This window comes from Taudactylus pleione, unplaced genomic scaffold, assembly GCF_031769625.1.
Source record: "Taudactylus pleione unplaced genomic scaffold, aTauple2 ptg000066l, whole genome shotgun sequence".
Classification (NCBI taxonomy): Eukaryota; Metazoa; Chordata; class Amphibia; order Anura; family Myobatrachidae; genus Taudactylus; species Taudactylus pleione.
This window is the reverse complement of record NW_028284468.1, coordinates 17813812-17838298: the sequence shown is the minus strand read 5'-3', so window position 1 is coordinate 17838298 and position 24487 is coordinate 17813812. Positions and strand designations below refer to the sequence as shown.

Below are 24487 nucleotides of genomic sequence, written 5' to 3'. Positions count from 1 at the left end.
GGCTATTTAAATGATCCGTACGCACATTGCAGTGTGTTCACACCTCTAAGTCTGAACGAACGAGCAAAACATACGCTCGTTTATTTGTTAAAAACGCCCCCTGGCCGCACGCATCCTACGTCATGTCCGCTATTTATTAGATTAATCGAGTACATCGACCAGCGTATGAACTGCTCGCTATTCTTGTGGTTGGTGTTTGCTACCACAAATTTGCGTGCAGTTCTGGCTATAAAATAACCCAGTGACGTGGTCAATGACGCTGCTGTTTTAAATATACACACCCATAAAACGCCCGTTTTGACCTTTAAGCACGCCTGCGTTCGGATCTCCACTCCCCATTTTCAAGCACCTTCCCCTGTTACCACCCACATACGCCTCATTCTGTCACTCAAAATAGCAGGCACTCGCTATATAGCGTACAAAGGATTTTCGACCGCACTGACTGGTTCGCGCATGCGTACTAAAAAGCGTACGCATGCGCAGATGTGCAAACATCGCTCGGAACGAGCGTACTGCCGCTAACGAGCGGCTCTGAATGAGGGCCCTAATTCTGTGTTCAATATATTCTAGAATAACCAAAAACAACTTTTAATTAATTGACTAATACAAAATTTTTTAATAATAATCCAGGACTGTTTTACACTGTTATCTTCTTGTGTATAACTATTAAAGACCCCAATATTTTGATAACCTTCTAAAATATTGTTTCAAAAGAAAGGATTCCATTGATATATTACGGCTATTAACATTTATTTTTTTCAGATGAAATAAATGACAGCGTTCAATTAGTTTTTTTATATTTTGTTCACGATAATTCCTTCTAACAACACCTTTACCAGTGATTCTCAGTCTAAAACAGACATATTGACAATTTACTGCAGAGCAATACTTATTACCTATCACATTGCTTGTAGAGTGGAGAGTCAGAAATTAAATTCTTAGGATTAATCAATATTCGTCAAGTGCCCTCACTTAGTACCATTCTATATTGTCACATTTTACAACAAGAATGAAATATTTACTGCAGCCAGTCTTTTTCTGTTAGCTTGGTGAGCTGGAAATAGGAAGGCTTTAAAAGCAGCACTTAGTGTATGTGAGAGTATGCAGAGATCATTCACGATGAACTGCAGCGTACAGATGGCAGTCTCACCTGGTTCATAAGGAGGTGCTAGCATTCCAACCGGTGAGGCAAAACCGCGGGTGTTCCTGGGTGGTGTCTGGGAGGTTGCTTGAAGTGAGGCACCTCATGGGCATGTTATGGGAGTGTCACGGGCGTGTCAGTTCCCAAATGCAGAGCCGCAGTTACAAAGGCCTTGTTTAACTGAAGTTCAGAAGGAAACACTGCACCAGCCATAGGCTGGAACAAGTGTCGATGGTGGACGCAATGGTGCGCTGATGGTGGAGTGTTCAGAAGCATTGGCGAAGTTACACTGTCCACGGACATGGAAATTGGGTGTCTCAGGGCTTACACAGTCCAGCGCTTGCTAGAACACAAGGGGAAGGCTGAAACTAGCATTTGCTATTACTTATATTAAGACTGCAAAAAAAACCTCAACTGCAACTGTGTACACTTCTAAAGCAGGCCCCTTATGTGCAAGACATGCGCAGTGGGAGATGGGGTGAGCGCCATGCACATTAAATGTGATGTGCACATGCCACAGCCTCGATTAGGTCTTAACACAAATGGGCATGATGACCTAATTTAAATCAGGCCCCAATGTTATAATGATAGCACCACATTGTGCGGTCTGAGTGCATCACTTTCCTTGGTATTCTTTTTTTGGGGGCTTTTTTTTTTACAAAAATAAACAACTATTTTTTTGCCTAGTGTGTAGCACTGAGCCCATTGTAATTTAAATATATTGGCAAATAGCACCTGAAATCTCTGTATAATGGAGTGAGGAGCACTGGTCATATGGGGGGGGGCATGTATCTTAGACCGAATAACATGCTCATTGCTATCACAAGATGTGCATCTCAGCAGTCTGCACCAGCCTATCTGGGCTCCCACAGGCAGGGCTGGCTCCAGGGTTCTGAGCACCCTGTGCCGGCTCTTGAGAGAGCGCCCTAACCTCTCTTTTGAATTTGGGGGTGTGGCCTAATTACCATAGGCCACGCCCCTTTGTGGCGTTATTTGGAGGTGTGCCCACATGGCACGACTCCAAATAAAGTCAGGCTGGGGGTAAAGCCCAGCACTCCGTCACTGGCTGGGCTTCCCCCAGCCCTCTCCCGTCAGGGTAACAGCTAGAGCCCCTTCCGTAGATTGATCATGACGTCATCAGCAGTGTCCTACGTCATACCCTACAATCCAAGTGGGCATAGAGGGGGAATATAACCATGTGGCGAGCGTAGCGAGCCACCGTTCCCGAAGCGTGGCGAGCGAAGCGAGCCCGCAAGGGGTTAACTTTCTTATTTTGGTGCACTGTGTGGGCAGGAAACTACACTTCCGCCCTCAGTGCACGTCACTTCCAGATACAATAGCTGAAGTGGAACTAGTCTTTACCCTCCCGTCAGTGAATGGGGATCCGGCACCGCCGCACAGCTGCGGCCGTGGGGGTCCCCAGCCTCCCGATTTGACCACCCGCGGGCCACTTCGGCCCACGGGTGGAACAGCGGGACAGTACTGTCCCGCTGAAATCGGGATGCTGGGGAGGGGTGCCGCCCTCTACGGGTGGCGCCCCTGTGCGTCCGCACTGGTCGAACACCCCTAGAGCTGGCCCTGCCCACAGGAAGTGTTTCCCCATCTATCCCTTATGTCAATGCTGTCCAATTATTCACTTGAAGAAGATCAGATACATGTTATACCCATGTGCTTGATGGACAATTTATATAAAAAAATATGTCTATGCAGTCTGTCAGGAATTGTGCCAGCCACAGAGCATTTGATATACTGAAGACCACATGCGGCTCAGGTCTGCCTTAAGTTATATAAAACTGTCATTACACAGACACACACAGTTTTTATTCTCATATAAAATAAATAATAGTGTTTTGTTTTAGAGTATTACAAATGGGTTTGCATCTGGGATTCTCATCACTTATTACTTTAACTGTTAAAGCGAAGTCAGCAAGAAATGAAACTATAAACATCATGCACATTTTATGTCATACTCACATTGTTAATTCTACTGCAGTTCAATGTCCTTTCCTTCTAATAGAAAATTAGGTATTCACTGTGAGTAGTCTGCCAAGTAGTGAAATGATAACGCTAATATTGATAGACATGTTTATTGTTGCCCTGATGTAACTGCTGGTTATCTAGGCATCGCGGCTCCTTAGATCTGGGATTTTTTTTTTTTTTATCTCTTCCCAACTAGCAGAAAATAGTTCTCTTACCATGCTATGTGACATTCATTGTTTCTACTCTAATTTCCACCAACCATATTTTCTGAGTATATCTGGTAAAATTATATTACAGACTATATTGCACAGATAACCCCTAAAACAAACCTCCACTAAAGTTGTTTTTCTTTTAAAGAGGCAGAATTACTGTTTCTTTACAAAGTCCATTAATTAACCAGTATAATAAACTTTTACAGTGCAAAACATTAAATTCACTTGTAAAGTTATCACACTGCCTGGCTTTTTAGCTAGTCATTGCCTATAAGTTGTGCTTAAAGGTGGGAAATGTAACTTGTGAATTATTATTTTTTTTTTTAAATGTAGCTCAATAAGACTTACTGAGTAACACACATTATTCTAGAATGTAGATAATACATTCATTATTGGGGGCTTATGTAATAGCTTGCAACTTCCAGCCTCTTCTTGCCAGCCTTCCCGTCTTTTTAAAGCGGGAATCATTTTAAAGGCAAAACCAGCTTGGTTTTGCCTTCAAAATGATTGCCGCTTTAAAAAGACGGGAAGGCTGGCAGGAGTTCCAACAGCAGCTGGAAGTCGCAAGCTATTACATAAGCCTCTTGGTCTGATACTTCCCAGTATATATACCTTTGGAATATTTAAATTATCGGAGCCAGTTATTAGCCTGTCTTGAATCCTGGCACACTGGTTATAGTTTGATAATGTCAGTGCCACTGACAGGGCAGCGGGAGGGCCCTGGGACAGAATGTGGCCAACTTGGGGAAGTGTGCCGTCTGCCCAAAGTGCTACATCCTGTTACGGGGGTGGAGGGGGGGGGGGGGGGCAAGATCAGAATACATGAAAAATCTGGCCCACAATTTTACCAGCAATGCCTAGATTGCGCATGCCACATAGTATACAACCGGTCAGGAGTGAGGTACAACCTGTACAGCAATTTAATTTAAATCTCAGATTGATTTAAACATTTCAAAATATGATAGGATATAACGTATACCATTTCCCACTGAGTATCAGAAAGGGGATGTCCCAGATTGAATTCCCACCGATACTGGAAAGGTGATTTTGCGAAAGGGAACAACTGGATTATATAATAATGGGTTGGGTACGGGATCCCAGCGGTCAGGATGCCGACAGTCAGAATTCCGACAGCGGCAACCCGACAGTTAGAATCTTGACAGAATTTTGTAAGTATACTCACCCTTACCCTAACCCTAACCCACCTTTCCCACAGTCTAACCCTAACCCTCCGCTCCCACATCCTAACCCTAACCCTCCCCTTCTGCAACCTATCTCTCCTCCTACTGCCTAACCCCTAACCCACCTTTCCTGCAGCCTAACCCTCCCCTCCCAAAGCCTAACCCCCACAGCCTCAGCCTAACCCTCCCCCTAGTGCCTAACCCTAATACTCACCGTCGGGATTCCGGAGCCGGGATTCAGACTGCTGTCGGGTTTCTGGGGCCAGGATATTGACCGCCGGCATCCTGACCGCCGGGATGCCAACTACATCCCATAACAATACCAATAAGAAATATGACCTTTCCATTACCCAAGGTTAAACAGAGATATAAGGGTGGAGCACGGATCAATCCCAGTGGATAGGTAACACTATTACAAAAGTATCTAATCTGGTAATATTTAAAGAGAAAGGGAGTACTTTTGCAGAGAGGTAAAACAGTGAAGCAAGCCACCAAAAAGGATATGCCATGTTGTTAACTGCAGGTCAGGGATCAACCTTAAAATCACTAAAATAGAAAGCTTAGCAGAAAAAAATATATCTTTATGCTGAGAATGTAATCTATATCAGATTTGCAAAAATGATCTCACAGTAGAGAGGACAACAAGATGGCAAGGTGGCGAACTTGGAGGTGTCCACAAAAGATCCATGAACTGGCAGCCAGCGCCAGCATTTAGCACCCAGGGGATGCGCCCAATCACAAAGTTCAGCACTGCAGCAAGTTTTGTGGTAATGAACAAGGTCCAGGAGAGTTGTCCCACCTTGTTTTTTACAGATAATCATTCTAGAACGAGCAATCTTGGCAGATTTATATTTCCAAACATAAGAGGTTAATAAAGCCTGACACTTATTTAGATACTTTTCCCATCATCTTATATGCAGCAAGCCGTCCCAGCCAAGAGACCTCATAGGAAAACCAAGATTTTGTGAAGGCCAGTAACTAGCCAGTAAGAGGTGGGAGGGTTACAGCAAACACCACAGAAACAGAAGAAGGGATCTTCATACCCAGACACAAAAGTTTACTGCCAAATATATATACGGAAACTTGGTACGGAGCATAACAAGACAAGCCTGTGGGAGGATAATAGGTAATGCATCTGATTTAGTAGCATTCCACTTATAGAAGAGGCCTTACTATAACTATTTAGTAATTCATGTAAGCATGGCAACGAGGTCAGAGGCTCCGTAGCAAAAAGGAGAACGTTGTCTGCAAACAAGCAGAGTTTGTGAGTCCTTCCAAAAACTACCTAGTAGAGGGGCTCTAAGGGTTGATGGACAAAAGGGTCGATCAATAGATTATATCGTTGAGTATATTAATGGGCAAATTTGTTAGCAATCTCAGCAGGTTTAAAATTGTCCCTTGTGGGGGGACAGAACATGTTTAGCTTCCCTATCCTTTTACTATCAGCATAAAACTTACATCGCTGCTTATTAAGGGCAGCGAGACTGCGGGACATGGGAAGTTTTTGGAATTTACATCTAACAGAGGAAAGTTCTTTATGCAGTATTTTAGAGGGATGACGTTTATTATGCTTTACAAGATCTTTAAACGGAGACTCTAAATCTAACTGAGATTGGAAACAGGGCACACCAAAATGTAAAAATGGAGGTATCAGAGGGAGAATTAGTATTAAAATAGAACAAGACACTATTATCCAAAGATTGTTTGGCATCAACATCTGTTCAGAGATGGGTAATAGTTGCCATTGGTGAAGGAGCACTGTAGCCAGAAGGAGATCCCAAGACCACAATAAAGGAGTGTAGTCCGACCAAGTAATGGTATTAATTTAGAATGTTTTAATGTCCATTTATCAGACAGAATTAAGTCAATTCATGAATTATGAACAAGGGAACGAAAGGTGTTATCTCATCCCATCGGGTTCTGTGACCTCCACATGCTTCTTCTCTACTCCTTACATAGAGCCTGATGCATGTGCAATGATGACGCATTTCTGTTTCGTAACCCATGCGCTGTACTGATAGGACATTATAGGAGCTGGAGTGTTGTGGCGCTACTGCCATATTTGGAGGCTACGTACAACAGCACCCAAAGCACACTATGGGGGGTGATTCAGGTTTGGACGGAATTGCAAAGCTGTATGCAGGCAGCTTTACAGTTCTGTCCTTGCTAATATGAAAATGCGGTAGGTTTATGACCCCCTGGCTGCATTTGCGATCACAGCACTGCGACCAAGATCATAGGCTGGGATCAACATCGCGACCATTGGTCGCGATGGTGGACGGCTTACTCAGGCTGGCCAGTTTGCGAGGTCAGGAAACTGTGTCCATAGACGCTGTCCCTGGCCTTGCCACTCCTGGAAAATGGGTCCTGCCGCCCTCACACTGCCCCTTAAATGCATCTGCCTGCCAATTAGGCAGAGACATAGAAGGGTCAGCGTGTGATCACGCAGGACCCGTACTGCACATTCGCTGAATGGGTCCTGCACACGCGCAGATTCCCGATAATCGGTAATCTACGTTCAGCATTGCACATACGTGCAATGCTGAATCAGGCCCTATGGCAATAATTCTGCAACTGATAATGTAATATTGAGGACTGTAATTTAGAAGCTCTGAAATTATATACTTAGCTGTGTTGTTAAATCTGTATCATATCATTATATTATCAACAATTTCTCGTGCCAATACCTACACATAGCAAATTGCAGTTTATGAATATCTTTGTTTGGAAAGATATGTGTTTCTGTACATATGGTGATACAAGAGAAGATAAAAAGCTTATTTTGTAAATTTCTCTAGGTCATTTGAAATGTTTAGAGAGATGGTAAACATGTTGTTGATGACTAGAGAAATTCTGATAATATGGAAGTGTTATGTTAACCTAAATATTTCTCTCTGTAGGTTCTACGAAATAAAGGTGTGTACGAAAATGTTAGAAATATACAACAAGAAAACTTCTGGATTGGACCAAACTCTGTAAGAGATCATTTTGTTTATTTTATCCTTTTAATTACCTGAATTATATGGTGTATAAAATATAAACCTATACCAATGGTAATGCCTAACTAGCAGAACTAGGTCCCAGTGTACAGAGCCCTTGGTGTTCTCCTGCTTTGGTAGAGTGATCGGTTACAGAGCCATCATGCTGTGATGGGCAAGTAACCAGAAATAATGGAACTTCAACCAATCTGTTAATTGGGATGGATAGTTTAGAAATAATTATTGGGTGTGGCTTGATATATGTAAACCTTTACTGTGCATATAATACAGGAGAAAGGTCCTTTTAGTGCACCAGAATTTATCTCCTGTGCATCCTGAGGGCAGGAGCTCCTCTGCCTGCCAGCTTGCACTGATTCTGAGCTGCCACTGACTGCCTGTGGTTCATGTGCAAAAGCCTGGGCTGACTAAGGTGATTAGAGCTGCACACATCCTGTTTTTCATGCTGACTTTGCATCTGCCTTGTCGTCACAGACGATCCACAAGTTTGAGGGGGTCTTATCAGTGGCTTAACTAAGGTATTTAGAGCCCAGGACAAATCTAAAAATGGAGATGCCCCCCCCTCCCCCTATGTGCGCGAGCTGAAAAAATGGGCGTGGTCACACGGGGCGTTGTCACTTAAAAATGGGGCATGTCAACATGACACACCCCTTTCTCGTCACTCTGAACCCTCCTTTCCATTCCATATGCACCTTAATGCAGTGCCCCTTATACAGTCCCCCCTATGCATTGCCCCGAGTAGTGGTCCCCCTTATGCAGGCCCCCAGTAATGCCCCTTATACAGTACCCCCAGTAGTGGTCCCCCTTATGCAGCCCCCCATTAGTTTCCTTTATACAGTGCCCCCCGGTAGTGGTCCCCCTTATGCAGGCCCCCAGTAGTGCCCCTTATACAGTGCCCCCAGTAGTGATCCCCCTTATGCAGTGCTCCATGTAGTGGTCCCCCCTATGCAGTGCACCCAGTAGTGTCCCTTATACAGTGCCCTCAGTAGTAGTCCCCCTTATGCAGGCCCCCAGTAGAGATCCCCCTATCCAGTGCCCCTTATACAGTGCCCCCTGTAGTGATCCCCCTATCCAGTGCCCCATGTAGTGATCCCCCCTATCCAGTGCCCCTTATTCAGTGCCCCCGGTAGTGATCATCCCTAGTCAGTGCCCCCAGTAGTGGTCCAGTGCAGTGCCCCTTGTGCCCCCAGTAGTAATCCCCTTATATAGTGCCCCCCAGTAGTAGTCCCCCCTATGCAGTGCCCCTTATATAGTGCCCCCAGTAGTAGTCCCCCCCATGCAGTGCACCCAGTAGTGGTCCCACCGATGCAGTGCCCTTTATATAGTGCGCCCAGTAGTAGTCCCCACCGATGCAGTGCCCCCAGTAGTAGTCCCGCCCGCAGTAGTGCCCCCAGTAGTTGTCCCCCCTCCGATGCAGAGCTTCAAGTAGTAGTCCCTCCCAGTAGTAGTGCCCAGTAGAGGTAACCCCCCTATGCAGTGCCCCCAGTAGTATTCCCCCCCCCCGATGCAGTGCCCTCAGTAGTAGCCCCCCCAGTAGAGGTCCCCCCTCGATGCAGAGCCCCCAGTAGTGCAGACAAGCACACTATTATAAAAAAAAAAACTTACATGAATCCCCGCTCCGGCTCCTGCTCCCGCCGACGTCTGTACAGCAGTCCTCCCGCTCTGCATTATGGATTATGGGACAGACATCATGACGTCTCTCCCATCATCCACTGCAGGAGATGGAAGGCAGAGCTCATAATGGAGCTCCAGTCTAGCTCTTGCAGTGGGCACAGCAGCAGCCAATGAGAGTCTGTCTGACTCTCATTGGCTGCTGAAACACACACATGTGTGTGTAAATGTGTAGTGCGACAGCACTCACTGCGGTCTACACTACACAGGCTAATTAGGACGGGCCGGTACCACCAGTCCCACGGCGCCCAGGGCACGAGGCCTGGTGGCCCTGCCCTAATTACGCCACTGGTGAGTGTGCTGATATATTGTGAGGCTGTGACCTGTGATGTGTGTTAGTGGAGATAGACAGCAGCAATCTTATTATGTGAGGAGACAAACCAAAGGCCACAGTCAGGGAGTAAACTAGTGCAAGAAGCAGATCCCCCAGCAGCACAGAATAGTGGTGTGAGGCTCCTATATAACAGACAACACCACACATACTTGTTGGGTTTGAAGATTTGTCATGGGTACATCTAGCTACTGTTGTTTTTTTGCCTTGCGATTCCTCCCAGGCTTTCTGATAAGTCTTAACTACACATCATCAAATTTAGGCAGGAGAGGTTTCAGGGACCTGTCCTGCCATCAGTAAGTTAGTCCCAATTTGAGGGAAGTCATTCTGGTGTTTTTCTGTAAAAATCACTGACCAATGGCGGGGTCAAGCCCATGTGACATTCCCCACCCTCATCTCAAATTAGTCTCAGCTAAAAGAGTGCTATTCCTTTCCCCTGCTCCCAATACCTATGATTTATCCTTAGCTGTCATAGAACATGTACTAAGGGCCTGATTCAGACCCGCTCGCGAGCGCATAGTGCTTGCAAGCGGGTCGATGACCGGGCAGTGCGCACTTGCGGCCTTCTCACTGCACGTGCGCGAGCCCCGTAGTGAGTAAATTTTCACTTGCTGTGGGACTCACTACAAGACGGGGCGGCTGTCGATTGTGATTGACAGCTCGCCCCGCTTTGTAGGCGTGCAGGGGGGGTGGCTGGACAAACGGAGGCGTTCCTGAAGGAACGCCTGCCATTTGTGGGCGGCCCTACTGACATCACCAGTGATGTCAGTAGTGAACATCCTGCTCTATTAGAGCAGGAAGATCACTGGGGCTTGCGGTGGATGAGACCCTACCACAAAGGTCTCGATCATCGCCAGGCCGCCCACTTAGTGAGCGGCTTGGAGGCCGGTGAAACAAAAAAAACGGACCGCCCGAATTCAGAGCGAGCACTCGCAAATAGCGAGTGCCTCTGAATCAGGGCCCAAGTGACAATGCAGGGCCAGACTCAAGATTTTCACAAACGGGTTTCCTATCGTGTCTTCCATCACATTATCATATTTTATGTAAATACATACTCTACAACTAGACAAAACCCACTACTCAGAATACATTGGACCAAGCCTCCTCCCGAAAACTGTATGTATTTACCTCCCAGGAGGCAAGACTCGCAACCCCTACCTCTCCCCCTGGATTTCTACTTTTCTAAGTACAGGAGTGCTTCATGCAGATGCTATGATAAAGGAACTTTTCATCACACGTACTTGCATTTGATCTCGGGACAACTCATCAGATGAAATTACAGATATGCCACACCCTTCCCCGCTCACCCCCATTTGGAGTAATCCTACATTCCCCCCAGGTCTATCCCATACAATGGCCTATCCGTGGATATCAGCAGGTGTCACAAGGTTTCACTATGTAGTTGAAGCATCTTCCCCTAGGTCCTTCGCGTACATTCAAGACAAGCACAGAATCCCAATGAACTCCATTATCAATATCTACAAATCTGCCATTTTACCACCTCAACCTCCCCGCCCGCTCCCCTCGAAATCACACTCCCATGGAGAGATTATGCATCTACAGACCTAACGACAAAGGGGCTATCTCGCACCTATATCACTCCATATTGGCATTGGAGTCTCCTCCACTTGAAACGCACAAGCAGGCTTGGGAATTGGATCTTGGCCTCTCCCTTGGAGAAGAAACGTGGGATGCTATACACTTAGCCATCTCAAAATGCTTTATCAGCGTGGCCATTGGCGAGAACTCCTACAAGGTGTATACCAGATGGTACTTTGTGCCAGAATGTTTACACCGGATCTATCCCAGCTCTTCCAGTTCCTGCTGGAGAGGTTGCGGCCAATTGGGAAAAAATTTTCATACCTGGTGGACTTGCCCTTTAATTGTCCCATTTTGGAATATGGTCCGCACTATACTATGCCAAATTACTACCATCCCGACTTCTCTCACCCCAGCTAATCTTCTACTCTGTGCTCCAATTGATTCCATCTCCAATACCTCAAATAAACTAGTTATTCATCTCCTGCGCAGCCAAATATCAAATTGCCCGTATCTGGAAAGTACCATGCACTCCCAGCCATCAGGAGCTTCTGAATAGAATTTGGTTCATAGCAAAAATGGAATATATCACCAGCCTACAGAACAATAATGTCCAGAATGTCCATGCCATATGGTACCCCTAGTATACCTATCAAAAGTCACCACTCCCAGGCCTGACTCTTCCTTCTGCAACTATACATAAATATATATTGTTGTTCTCTTTTCTTTTTTTCTCTGCCTCTTCTCTTTTCTCTGTCTTCTTCCCCGACTCGCTCCCTCCCAATTTTCCCTGTCCCACTTTCTCTCTCTCTGACCATCCTTTCTATTGTTTAATACCTCTCCCCCCTCCCCTTTTTACATTTCCTTAAGTTCCATTTTTTATTGGTCTCTTTTCCTGATTCACCATGCCCGTTCTACAAATGGTTATGGCTCACTGAATAACCGTGTCTGTTCTGACAATTGTTGATTGTTTGTTTTGTATATGTTCGATACCAATATTTTACACTATGACAATCTTTTAACTCATTGTATTGTTAACTCTATTCAATAAACGAATACAAAAATAAATTACAAATATGCCCTCATACACAATTGCTGCAGTTGCGCCAAATATCCCTTTTCGGTGCTAGGTCCTGTCTAACTTTACTTGTGCAAGACTACACTTATTAATTTGTATATCTGTGTGAAACTGAGTCTGAATCTACATACAAAGTGCTACGATGCAGCGGCCGCTGCTTTTTTCCATGGCAAGTTCCGTTGCTTTGTATACAGACTCAGGGCCTGATTCAGACCCGGTCACAAGCGCTGAGCGCTCGCAACCGGGTCGATGTTTGCCCACTGGGCATGCGCGAGACTCGGCTAGCGACGGGTGCTCCGTCGCTCCGGGTCTCGCACCAAAGGGGCGAGCTGTCGATGGTGAGTGACAGCTCGCCCCGTTTGGTGGGCGGGCCGGGGGTGTGGCCGGCCAAACGGAGGCGTTCCCAACGGAACGCTTGCCGTTTGGGGGCGGCCCCACTGACATCACCAGTGATGTCAGTGGGAGAGCTTCCGATTCTGTTAGTGCTGAAGGGTCACGTCGCAAGCCCGATGGTCGCGATGGTCTTTGACCATCGCGGCCATTAACCTGGCCGCTCGCTATAGCTGTGGGTGGTCATCCACAGCTATGCGAGCGGCCAGGAGGCCGCTCCAAATCAAAAACAAAAACGCCCTGATTCAGATCGAGCGCTCTTTCAGAGCGTCCGTCTCTGAATCAGGCCCTCTGTCACACGCAGATATACAAGTGTCACATCAAATGAATCAGTCTTGTGAAGTGGTTCGTTGCATCCGTTTGCAACTAAGACGCATTTTCGGGTGAAAAAGACGCTCAGCTGAGCCGGGACCTCAGCTCATGGAACCTGGTAGCTCATTCATGCCAGGATTCTTGCGTCGCATGGAGTATGGAGGCACATCTGTAGCATTTTTTTGCATGAAAGGAAGACCATTGTTTGCCCGGAAGGCAGTTATTAGACCGGCAGACTGAATGCCGTCGGTCTAAATACCGACGCCTAAAGCCCAACACATGACATAAGATAGGCATTGAAATACCGACTCCTATCTTAATCCCGACACTGGAAGACAGACAGACGCTGGACCGATCGAGGTAAGTCTGGCGCGTCTTAACTGTCAGCTGCGCGGGGAGGGTTAGGTATAACTACCCCTGGGGGGATTTAGGGTTAGGCACCCCCCGGGGAGGGTTAGGGTTAAGCTAGGGGAAGGGGGGGTTAGGGTTAGGCGCCACTGGGGGGAGGTTAGGATTAGGCACCCCTCCGGGAAGTTTAGGTTGCGGGAAGGGGTGTCAAAATTACGCACGCGCCGGGAGTACTTAGGGTTAGGCTCCAGCTCTGGAGTTTTAGGATTAGGCACCACCAAGGGAGGGTTAGGGGGAGGAGAGGGGAGGGTTAGAATAGTTACCAGCCCCTGACGGGATATCCTCCTGTCAGGCTTGTGCAGTCGGGATTTAAACCAGTGGCTAAACAGCCGCCGGTATTTCAATCCCATTCCGTTTGCCCAGTGATTAAGTCCCTTTTTAACCACAACATATGAACGTTCTGCTTTCTTCTTTATTGGGAAATGCTTTATGATTTCTACTTTCCCTTTAATGGAAATGTTATTTAAGTGACTTTTTTAGTAACCTTTAAACACATACTGTATGTCATCTCTGCTTTCCTATGTGTAAGCCTTTCTTACTAGCTTATGAAACATTAGTGCCTCAATTGTTCATATTGCATATTTATATATGGTATTGATATGGTTTTCATTGTGTTTTATATATCTTTTAAGTAGTTGAAGCGAGATGCAGTCATTATGTCGATATTTACTATGTCAACAAGCATAATGTTGATACCACAGTTATGGTGACATTGTTGAACTGTCGACATGGAACCTATCGACATCTGCAGAATGTTGACGTGAAATGTTGACATTCTTCACGGATTGTGGGGGATAGGGTTAGACAGTGGATGGGTTAGGGTTAGGATCCGAGAGCGGAGGATTATGTTTATAATTTTATAATCTATGTTAATTTACTTATACTATCTTTTTACTATGGAAACCATCTACTCCATGTTTTAGTCTACGCCATTACCATAACAAATATTTTTATGTATCTGCCGCATTTTAGTACTATTACTATATATGGCGGGGTTCTGAGTACCCAAAAAGAGGTGGAACACTCACTGCAGCGCCTCAGACAGAGAGAGCTCTGATCAACAGAGCTCTGTGTGCCCTGGGTACAGATTACAGAGAGAACTGCTTTGTATGCCCAGCCACAGCAGCTCCGCTCACATGCTATCTGTTATCTTGCTGCCAGCCTCCTCCTCTCCTCAGCTCTTGGTTTGTGTACCCCACCCCTAAAAATGCTCCTGATTTACAATTTCAAAATGCTCCCTGTTTTCCAATTTCACTTTTAAAAACTAATGTGGGTGTCCACTAAAGTGTGTCAGGTTATGCTCTTCTTGACAAACCTCTCAGCATGCTCTGCCTGTGGGTGTATTCCCCTGCTAGGTCAATTCACTTTGTACTATTACTTCTCTCGCTCTCTGGTACGCTTTGTTCTATTTGTATGTATTTTAGTCTTTCTGTCCAGCACCTGTAATGCATACTGTTGACAAATCTGGTCCTTACTTTGTATGCATAGGCTTGTAATATTGCTATTGCTTGTGTTATCTTTAATGTCTTTATTACTGTTTGTGTTTTGTATGTGTGTATTAAACATTTTTCAATAAAAGTACATAATTTGTTTGCAAAACTTACAGTAGAATTTAGAAATCCCCACTCCCACCAGCGGCAGCATGACCCCTACACACCCCACCAGCTAGAAAGGAGCGTAGCTCACATCCATCCACCACACCATGTTGTTAGTTGTCTGAATTTTACATAATCTGTTTTACTGTGTAACAGTAAACATGTGAAATGAATTGGAACGTTGTATTAAATGTGTCCTCAAGTGATCCGTGTGGTATTCTTCACTGTTTCCTTGGTTTGTTGTAGACAGTAGCTGGAATAGTTACAGTTAAGTTGAGGAATTGATTTAAAGTTCATCATAATAGCTGTTTGTCTTGGTGGAAAGATCTGGGAGTTTGCCACCTTGAATTCATGTGGATACAGTGGGAGTAAATTACTGTATATAAGCATGCTTTTAAAATCTGATATGTATTTTGTATTTTTACAATGTGACCTCTGTTTTGGTGGTCTTGGAAGAGGAAGTATCAACATTTCAACTAATATTTTATTCTCCAAGATCACTATTCTCTAAAAACGTTTCCACATTGTTGTCACCTTTTGCAGGAAATTAGCACTGTACAATATAATGCAATGAAAATACATTTGTTTTAGTTTATGTGGAAGTATGACTCTTTATCCAAAAAGCCAGAACAAATTACAATGAGTTGCTGCTTCAAATTGATCATTTTTTACACACGGATCACCAAGTGACTTTTCCTTCAATCACTGTGTGGAACACTGCTATACAATTAGCTTGATGAGGACGGGATGGGCATGGACCACAAATTGTAGAGGGATTGACGGGGTATTTTTTAAATGACAATTTTGTTTATTTTAGGCATGGTATGCCAAATGACCTGAAGGACCTAAACATTTAATTTGATATGCGACACTTGTATATCTGTGTGTGACTGTATATGAAGCACGGAATATGGCGTGGAAAAAAGTTGCGGCTGCTGCATTGCAGAATTTTGTATACAGATTTAGGGGTCTATTTACTAAGCTTTGTTATGAGATAAAGTGAACGGTGATAAGGTACCAGCCAATCAGCTCCTAACTGTCATTTTTCAAACACAGCCTGTGACATGGCAGTTATGAGCTGATTGGCTGGTACCTTATCACCGTATAGAAGTGTCACATATAAAATTATTCAGTGCAGTCTTCTGGTGTATCCAAGTCGCATCACATTGCAACTAAGATGCATTTTCAGGCAAAAAGAGGCGGGTGTGGTATAAGAGATAGACAGTAATTAGTTAGACAATGTCTAGATAGACATCAGATGTTAGACAGTCAATAGTTAGACAGGGAAAACAGTTAAACACAAACAAAAGTCAGACACATTAAAGTTAGACATGTAAAAAGTTTTACAGGTACAAAAGGTCGACAGGGTCAAAAGTTCAACATGATAATGGTCGACACAAAAATGTTTGACAATTTTTGTTTTGTTTTTTAGTCCTAATCTTCACCCTAACCCTCCCCTTGGTGCCTAACCCTAACCCTCCCTCCTGGTGCCTAATCCTAACCGTCTGGGTAAGTGCCTAACCCTAACCCTCCAGTAAGTGCTAACCCTAAACCTAACCCTAAACCTAAAAAAAAAAAATGCGTTGACCATTTTTTTGTCGATCTTTTTCATGTCGAACTTTTGACCCTGTCGATTTTTTGTACCTGTCAAACTTTTTACGTGTCTAACTTTTTACATGTCTAACGTTAGTGTGTCTGACTTTTGTCTGTGTTGAACTTTTATCCTTGTCTAACTATTAACTGTCTAACATCTGGTGTCTATCTAGACATTGTCTAACTAAATACTGTCTATAGTCCGGAACCCAAAAGAGGCCCGGTGCTAGCAGACTCGCATGAGATCTGGCTTGCCAAGAGGGGCTGACTCGTCTTGCGACAATTGTTTGCGTCTTCTTTAACTGAAAATGTGTTTTAGTCTGAAATGGATGTGACAAACCGCTTCACCAGACTGTGCTGATTAGTTTGATATGTGACATTCGTATATCTGTGCGCGACTGAGTCTGGGGGGTATATTTACAAAGATTCGATTTTGTTTTCTGTTCTATTTGCCATTCGATTTTGGTTCGATTTTCTTAGAGGGCATTTACTAAAGCCCAAATCGAATGTCAAATCGAACAGAAAAATTTATTTAATTCAAAATCGAATTTCTGAAAAACATCAATGTTTTCCCATAGAAGAATATAGGATCCTTTCATTTACTAACATTCGATTTTTAAACCGAAAGTAAAACGAACTCAAAATCGAACTGCAAATCCCCAAATTAATAGAAGAGCTTCATGCTTTCAATTTGAGCATAAGCAGTTCTATTTGACACAGATGCATGCATACATCAGTGAGTTGCATGCATGTATCTTAGTGTAAAAAGCTTGTTAAGTGTCAATTAAAAATAAAAAAATGACATGGGATTCCCCCATCTAAGCACAACCAGAGCCGGACGTTTCATAGCCAGTCCTGGTTGTGTAAATAAAGGGCGAAAAATGCGTAGGTTTCCCCTGTACTTAGCGCAACCAGAACCAGGCTCTGAGCCGGTCCTGGTTCTTGCATTACAGGGGGAAAAAAGCGTAGAGTTCTCTTGTAATTTCCATAACCAGCACCGGACCCTATCTAGCAGGGGGGTAATCTCACAGCCAGGGAAACCCTATAACTGGGTTCCCCGGCCGAAACATTACCCCTGACCACTAGTCAGCCCAGGCCGGGATCCCCGAGGAGTTGGGCTGCCCAAGGGTTCTGAGTGGTTTCCACACGTTTGCACCCTAAAATAAAAATGTTGCACTTCTTTTCTCCTGCTATTCTTAGGCGAATTTTTTTCGCCTATTACATTGCATTGACTTTCCGCGCAAGCGAAAACCGGCTGGAATTTAATTTGGAGATAAGTTCCGACCACGCGAAAAGCCCCGATCCGCGATACTTTTCAGCGGAAAACAGATTTTCGCTTCTAATTGAATACGGCCCAAAGATGAATTTTCGGGCGAAAAGGACACGCAAACCATTCTCTGCGCTAACTGATTTGCATGGGACCTGGTGGCTCACTTGGGATCTTGCACCGTGTGGCGTATTTAGGCTGGGTTTATGAGGACACATATGTAATTGCTTTTGCTGTTTATATTCCCACATTTACCAACTGCTTCTTAGAGTTTTTGCCATGACCACTGACAGGCATACTAGAGAAATCTCTCATGGACGTATTTTCACCAATCAGTTCCATAGCTTTTCTCTTCTTATGGAGATTAGCTAAGAACATTTCCTAGATTCTACAAGAATATGATGCAATCTGTAGATGCAGAGAAGCATAGCAAAAAAGTCTCAAAACCCACTCCCATCAAAGCTGTTGTCAGTGCGGTAATATTACTGGGACTAGCATACTTAGAAACATGATTTTGTGCATTTTCAATTGGAACAAACCATGTTGCACTGCATGGGCTGCTTTTGCATGTAGCCCACAAATGCTGGACAGCTTTATATTTACACTGTCATTTAGATTTGAGTTTGGACACTCTCCCCTCATATCTAAATTTCTCTGCACATTGTAAATCTGCCCCACCTGCAGTGCAGCATGGTTGTGTGCTTTACTCCAACCTCAGAATCAGGCCCACTGTTTCAGAATGACTTTCATCAGTTATGTTTTCTACTAGACCCTTGTGAATATGGTAGTTTATTAAATAATAAAAGCAAAGCAAGCCTCCCTAGTATTTTATTTAATTTTTTATTAAAATGTACATCACCTATAATAACCACTGCATATTGTTGTAAATTCTCGTCCAGCCCAGGTCTGTGACACACAAATATGTTGGATCACACAGGTTGGGTATCACTAGCTTTGGAAATTCCATACATGTACTACACGTTCAAAGTCCAAGCGACTAATATATTTTCTTGTTGGAGAAGCAAAATTTTGAATCACCAGCTGAAAAGCACAAGATATAGGTGTCCTTCTCCAGATAAGTGTAACCGTACTTTTCACACACAATATGTAAATACATCACAAATGGCACCAAGATGGATTACTTTGTGCTGTGTTCAGCTGCAGCTTATCTTCACTGTGATATTATCCTATGACTCTAAAACTATCCTTCACATTCTTAAGTTCTTTAAAAGTTACTTTTATTTCCCTAAGCTGTCACACCAGAAATGCCTGATCTGTACTTCTAGTTACATTTAACCCATAGTAGGTCAATTGTTTGTATATTTTCTGAGTGTAAAATTACTATATATATATGAAGGATTAGACTAACTGCAACGCTTAAACTGGCCACACATCTAAAGATTATCTGTCCAACCAGCCAACTAGTTGATTGGTTGGAATGAAAATCTGGTAACGTATGGAAGTAACAGATGATCAGCAATATGCTCCTAAATGCCACAAAACAGATGAAAATGGTCGATCAGACAAGTTTGTCAAATGTTTGATCTAAACAATTTGTTCAAACAACAGTTTTTGTCCATTTTCCAGTGTTTGGGAGCAAATTGCTGATTGTCATTTGCTTTCATACATTACCAAAGCACATAATCATGTTACAAAATTCAAAACAAGGAGCCAGCACATCCAAAATGATATATAATCCATATTTATGGTAAAAAAAACAAAACTGATTGGATTCCTGTGGAGGTGTATAGGAAATGTAAAGATTTTTTTATCCCCTATTTATTAAATTTATTTAATTCGTTATTTGAATTCGGATCTCTTCCTCCCTCTATGTGTGAGGCTATTATTGTTGTATTAGCTAAGCCAGGAAGGGACCCCACTCTTTCTGAATCCTATCGTCCTATTTCATTACTAACTACAGATGCCAAAATATTAGCTAAAATACTAGCCACACGTCTAAATTTAGTTATTATTTCACTTATACACCCTGAGCAGAGTGGGTTCTTGCCGGGGAAGTCTACGGTTCAAAATCTTCGTAGATTGTTCTACCATTTACAGAGGAGAGATCTGATTGGGGAGGAGGCAGTGGTGGTGTCTTTGGGCACCGCCAAGGCCTTCGACTCAGTGGAATGGGGTTATCTATGGGCAGTGCTTCACAAGTTTGCCTTTGGTCCCCGTTTTATAAAGTGGATTCAACTTTTGTACTCTTCTCCGGCGGCTAGGGTATCTGTAACTGGGCACATGTCAGCTACATTTCCTTTAATGAGAGGGACTCGTCAGGGGTGCCCATTGTCACCTGCCCTCTTTGCTATGGCCATTGAGCCACTAGCCTGTATGCACCGGGCGGACCCTGATGTACGAGGGATTAAGTCCGGTATGGCTGAAGACATTGTGGCCCTATATGCGGACGATATGCTCCTTTTCCTAGAGGATCATGGGAGTTTGTTGGAATCAGTTTCACTCATTATTAGTGTGTTTGGAGATTTTTCAGGATTACATATTAATTGGGATAATTCTAATATATTTCCCATATCGGGATGCATCCCTGAACAGGAGCAATTGCCTTGTCCCCTGCAGTGGACCATAAAATTCAAATATCTGGGTGTATGGATTACGCCGTTGGCATCAGACTATATCTCACAAAATATAGATCCCTTAACCACAAATTTTAAAGCGAAAATCCATGTCTGGAAAAAATTACCTTTGTCAGTATTGGGGCATATAAATTTATTTAAAATGTCTATCCAGCCCAAATATTTATAAATTTTACAGCATTCTCCAGTTTATTTACCTATTCTCCAGTTTATTTACCAGTTTAATACCATTGACAGTATTCTTATATCCTTTATTTGGGGTTGCAGCCCTGCTCGAGTATCCATTAAAACCCTTTGTAAAAATAAAACTTCTGAGCCTTCCTAACCTTCGGTTTTATTATATAGCTACCCAACTAGTGCATCTGTCTGAATAGATATCTGGTCCCCCTAGTTTGACATTACAGGGTTTCTTGGCTGAACGAGTGGGATCTTTTCTTACCCCTTTATTATTTTTGTTGTCTATTATGCCCACCTCTGGATTGCCCCCTCTACTGCGTCAGGACATGGTGATTTGGCGTTATGCTCATACTTTATATTTGTGGTCTGAGGTGGACACTGATTCCCCCCTCTGGTTTAACAGCTCTTATGCTGAATTGTTTAAATTATCTTCTGATAATATGTGGCTTCTGAAAGGCGTTAAAACTATTGGCCAGATATATGAGAATGGATATCTTAAATCATTTTCACAATTACAAACCGAATTCGATATTCCCAATACAGCCTTATTTAGGTATCTACAATTGCGACATGCTGTACAGGCACAGTTTGATAGTGTTGCTCCTACATTATCCCCATCTCCTGTTAAGTCTCTACTTTCTGCTTTGGGGTCTAGGAGTAAGTTGTCATTTATTATGCGACCCTTAATGATACATTAAATTTAGAGTTGCTTACTCCTCTTAGATTGAAATGGAAAGTGGATGTCGGTCCTATCTCCGATGAACACTGGCTACAGATACTAAGCTCAATCAAATACACTACACCATGTGTTAGGTATCAACAGGTACATTATTATGTAATACACAGAGTATACCGTACACCTGCCTCTTTACACCGAGCTGGACTTAGAGTGGACTCATTTTGTCCAAGATGTCGGGAAGAGAATGCTGGTTTCTGGCATTTATTATGGGACTGTCCCCTAGTTTATGAATTCTGGAAATAGATATGGAGAAATATCTTAGTTACAGAACCCTCTTTACCAGGTCTTAGTCCTGCAATTTGTTTATTTGGGCTCGATTTGGAAGAAACACACTCTTTAGTGCTTTATCGATATGTTATGTGTCTCTCCACAATGGCTAAAGTGATTGTGGCCCGCACATGGTTTACAACTGATTTCTCTGTTTTGCATAAATGGAGAGCGTTGGTAAACGATGTGGTTAGACATGAAAGATATATGTTTAAATCCCGTAATGCTATGGATAAATACCACGATAAATGGGATAGATGGTGCCATTCAAGATTGGATAGAATGAATGGGGCAGAGGTGGACATATAAACCTATTGATTGGAGTCGGGCTGTGACTGGTTGGCTCCAGGTTGAAATAATTGCTATAGATGTGTACTTAATATCCTGTTTGTGCACCTATAATATATGTTACTCTATATTCTTTATTCTTTATTTTTCTTTTATGTGTTGATTTTATATATTATATATCTAGTGATTTGAGCAATATATATGGAAACAAAGGATATACCCTAATGCTAATGCAGAATAACCACAAGAGGACCGTTTGCTAATATGATATTTAATTCAATGTCTTAGACAATGGAACAATGTATATTAAGCAAGTCTGTAACTTTATGATGAAGCTATTTTGTTAACGTTTTTCTTTTCTTTTCTTTATTTGTTTGTATGTTTTGTTTAGTGAAAAATTTTCAATAAAAAATTACCTTATTTAAAAAAATAAAAATAAAAACACAGACCCATAAAGTGCAATCCAAAGTGCAAAAGAGTGATGGAAGCCAGTTAAACACGGCAATATATAATATCATAGCAGCAGCGTTTCAGCATAACAGCATAATGAGGCATATCCAGGGTTGTCTCTTCCATTGGGCTTGTTGGGCAGTTGCCCAAAGGCCCGAAGCTTCTAGGGGCCCACCAACCAGCCCCCCTGTAGCCGCTGCCAGTTGGTAAATTTGATATTTTCAATAGCCACTCGCCGGTGGACTGTATTCCGTTCCCCTCCCCCGGTGACGAGTACTCAAGCCCCCCCCCTCCGAGTGACGAATACTCACCTCAGTCCCAGTTCCACTACATCCACCAGCTTCAGACTAGTCAGACAGCGTCTCTGTCATGTGAGAGACGACTGCTGATTGGTTGATGAGCAGCAGCAGCTCCGCCCAGGCCGGGCAGTTTGGGCGTTGTCTTACCTTGAGAGCTGCTGCTGTGTGTGCTGCTCAGCCACTGCCGCGTAGACTGAAGTCCTGGGCCTGGAGGACCCATCCCGGTCTCCTCAGGAGACTCCTCTGCCAGCCGCTACCTCTGTCCTGGCGACTCCAGACCCAGCCACAAGTGCACCCACACCCACCGTAAAAGGGGTTACGTTTCAAGGCTCCCGGGGGGACTTAGGGTTAGACTTCCCCAGGGAGGGTTAGGGTTAGGCTAGGGGAATGGGGGGTTGGTGTTAGGTACTAGGGGGGAGGTTGGGGTTAGGCACCCCTAAGGGAGGGTTAGGGTTAGGGGGGGGATAGCGTTAGGTGTAGTTACTATACTTACCAATTGGGATTTTCAGTCCTGCCAGTGTTCTAGTGTCGAGATTTGAACCGCCGGGCATAGGTCCGGCGGTCATTCATACAGATCCCTATCGTACTATGATATGATAATGCCATATCAAAGTGTGATATGGTATTATTGCAGCTATAAGAATGAGAATGCCTTAATGATAATGCCTTCACCATCTGGATCTGTGTGAGAGCTGAGTTAATGAAAATGTTTATACATTGTTATACAGGTGGTAAACTAGATCTAAAGATTTAATTTGATTGACTATTTAATTTTTTTTCCTGTGAATGGGTGGGTAGGGGCCCTAATGCATTGCTTTGCCCAGGGCCCACACTGCTGTTAAGACAGCCCTGGGCATATCATTTGTAGTGGCAAAGAGAGACCAATACTTATCAACATGGTTCCCCCATATAAACTGAACCAGCTCGACAGCTGTTTCGGTGTATATTCACCGTCATCAGGAGCATAACTGATCCAGCATCCTAGACATCTATATGTACCAACCCCCATCTTTAATCAATCAACTCACCTGAAATAGATCACAGTCACAGCTCCTTTTTTTGAATGATATATATGTATACAGTATATATTATAAAAAATTAAGGAATGCCTATTGATGTGGTGGTCCCATGATATCCCCAGCATTCACTTAATTTAGCAGGGTCCTGGCACTCACCTCTACCGATCGTCTTGAGAACTACATCACTGTCAGTAGAGATCTGACACAGAAGCTGAAATTAAAAATGGCTGCTGTCTGGTATTTCTCTGCCAAGGAGAGTTGACCAGTGTCAAAGGTTAAAGGCAGAGGCCGAGTATACATGAAAGTACTGGGCCCTATCTAAATAGAGCAGAGAAGGACCCCCACCAAAATATTTTCATTGGGAAAGGAGGATATTATAAAGGGGGAATCGCTTTTAGAGCCTAAAAGAATATTGCTTTAATGTATTTTTGAGAGTTACATATACAGTTCATAAATGTAAGTGGAACACAGGAACATACTCCTTATAGAGCTGTTTTGTGTGACCTTAGGAGGCAGGAGTCATTGCTTACCGGCTTTCATCCCTTCCAGCTACTGCCAGACACCACACACACTCCATACCAGCTATAAACATAACATGCTGAGGTGACTTATATTGCATACATGGCAGACATTGTGTTTATTGAAATTCATCACAGCCATACACTGATCATATTGTAGAGTGTTACTGCTGCTTCTGACTGTCATGTTCATGTGTGTAGTGTGAAGCACAGGAATCTTAAAAACTTATTTTTCGCTACCTTTACATATTTATCTTTTCTGTTTATAACTAACCTATACAATTTTTTCTATCAATCATAGAGTTCTTTACTTTCCTCACTCAGAGTAAAAGAACTAAAAGGGAGAATATCATTAGATTGTTTGATTGCAGGACCCCAATTCCCCCGTAATATTTCTGTACTGTAAAAATCGTGTGTTCAAAATGGGATGTAGTTACTATAC

The 24487-nt window shown here is 43.5% G+C and overlaps 1 protein-coding gene across 2 annotated transcripts in view; it reads left to right on the top strand.

The window, feature by feature from the left end:
- The window catches only part of RHBDF1 (rhomboid 5 homolog 1), a 188714-nt gene that overhangs the window by 120079 nt on the left and 44148 nt on the right, over positions 1 to 24487 (top strand). For both annotated transcript variants that reach the window (XM_088466712.1, XM_088466713.1), the window contains one exon: positions 7415 to 7489. In XM_088466712.1, the coding sequence (XP_088322838.1) occupies positions 7415 to 7489 (75 nt within the window). The remainder of the gene's footprint in view (positions 1 to 7414; positions 7490 to 24487) is intronic.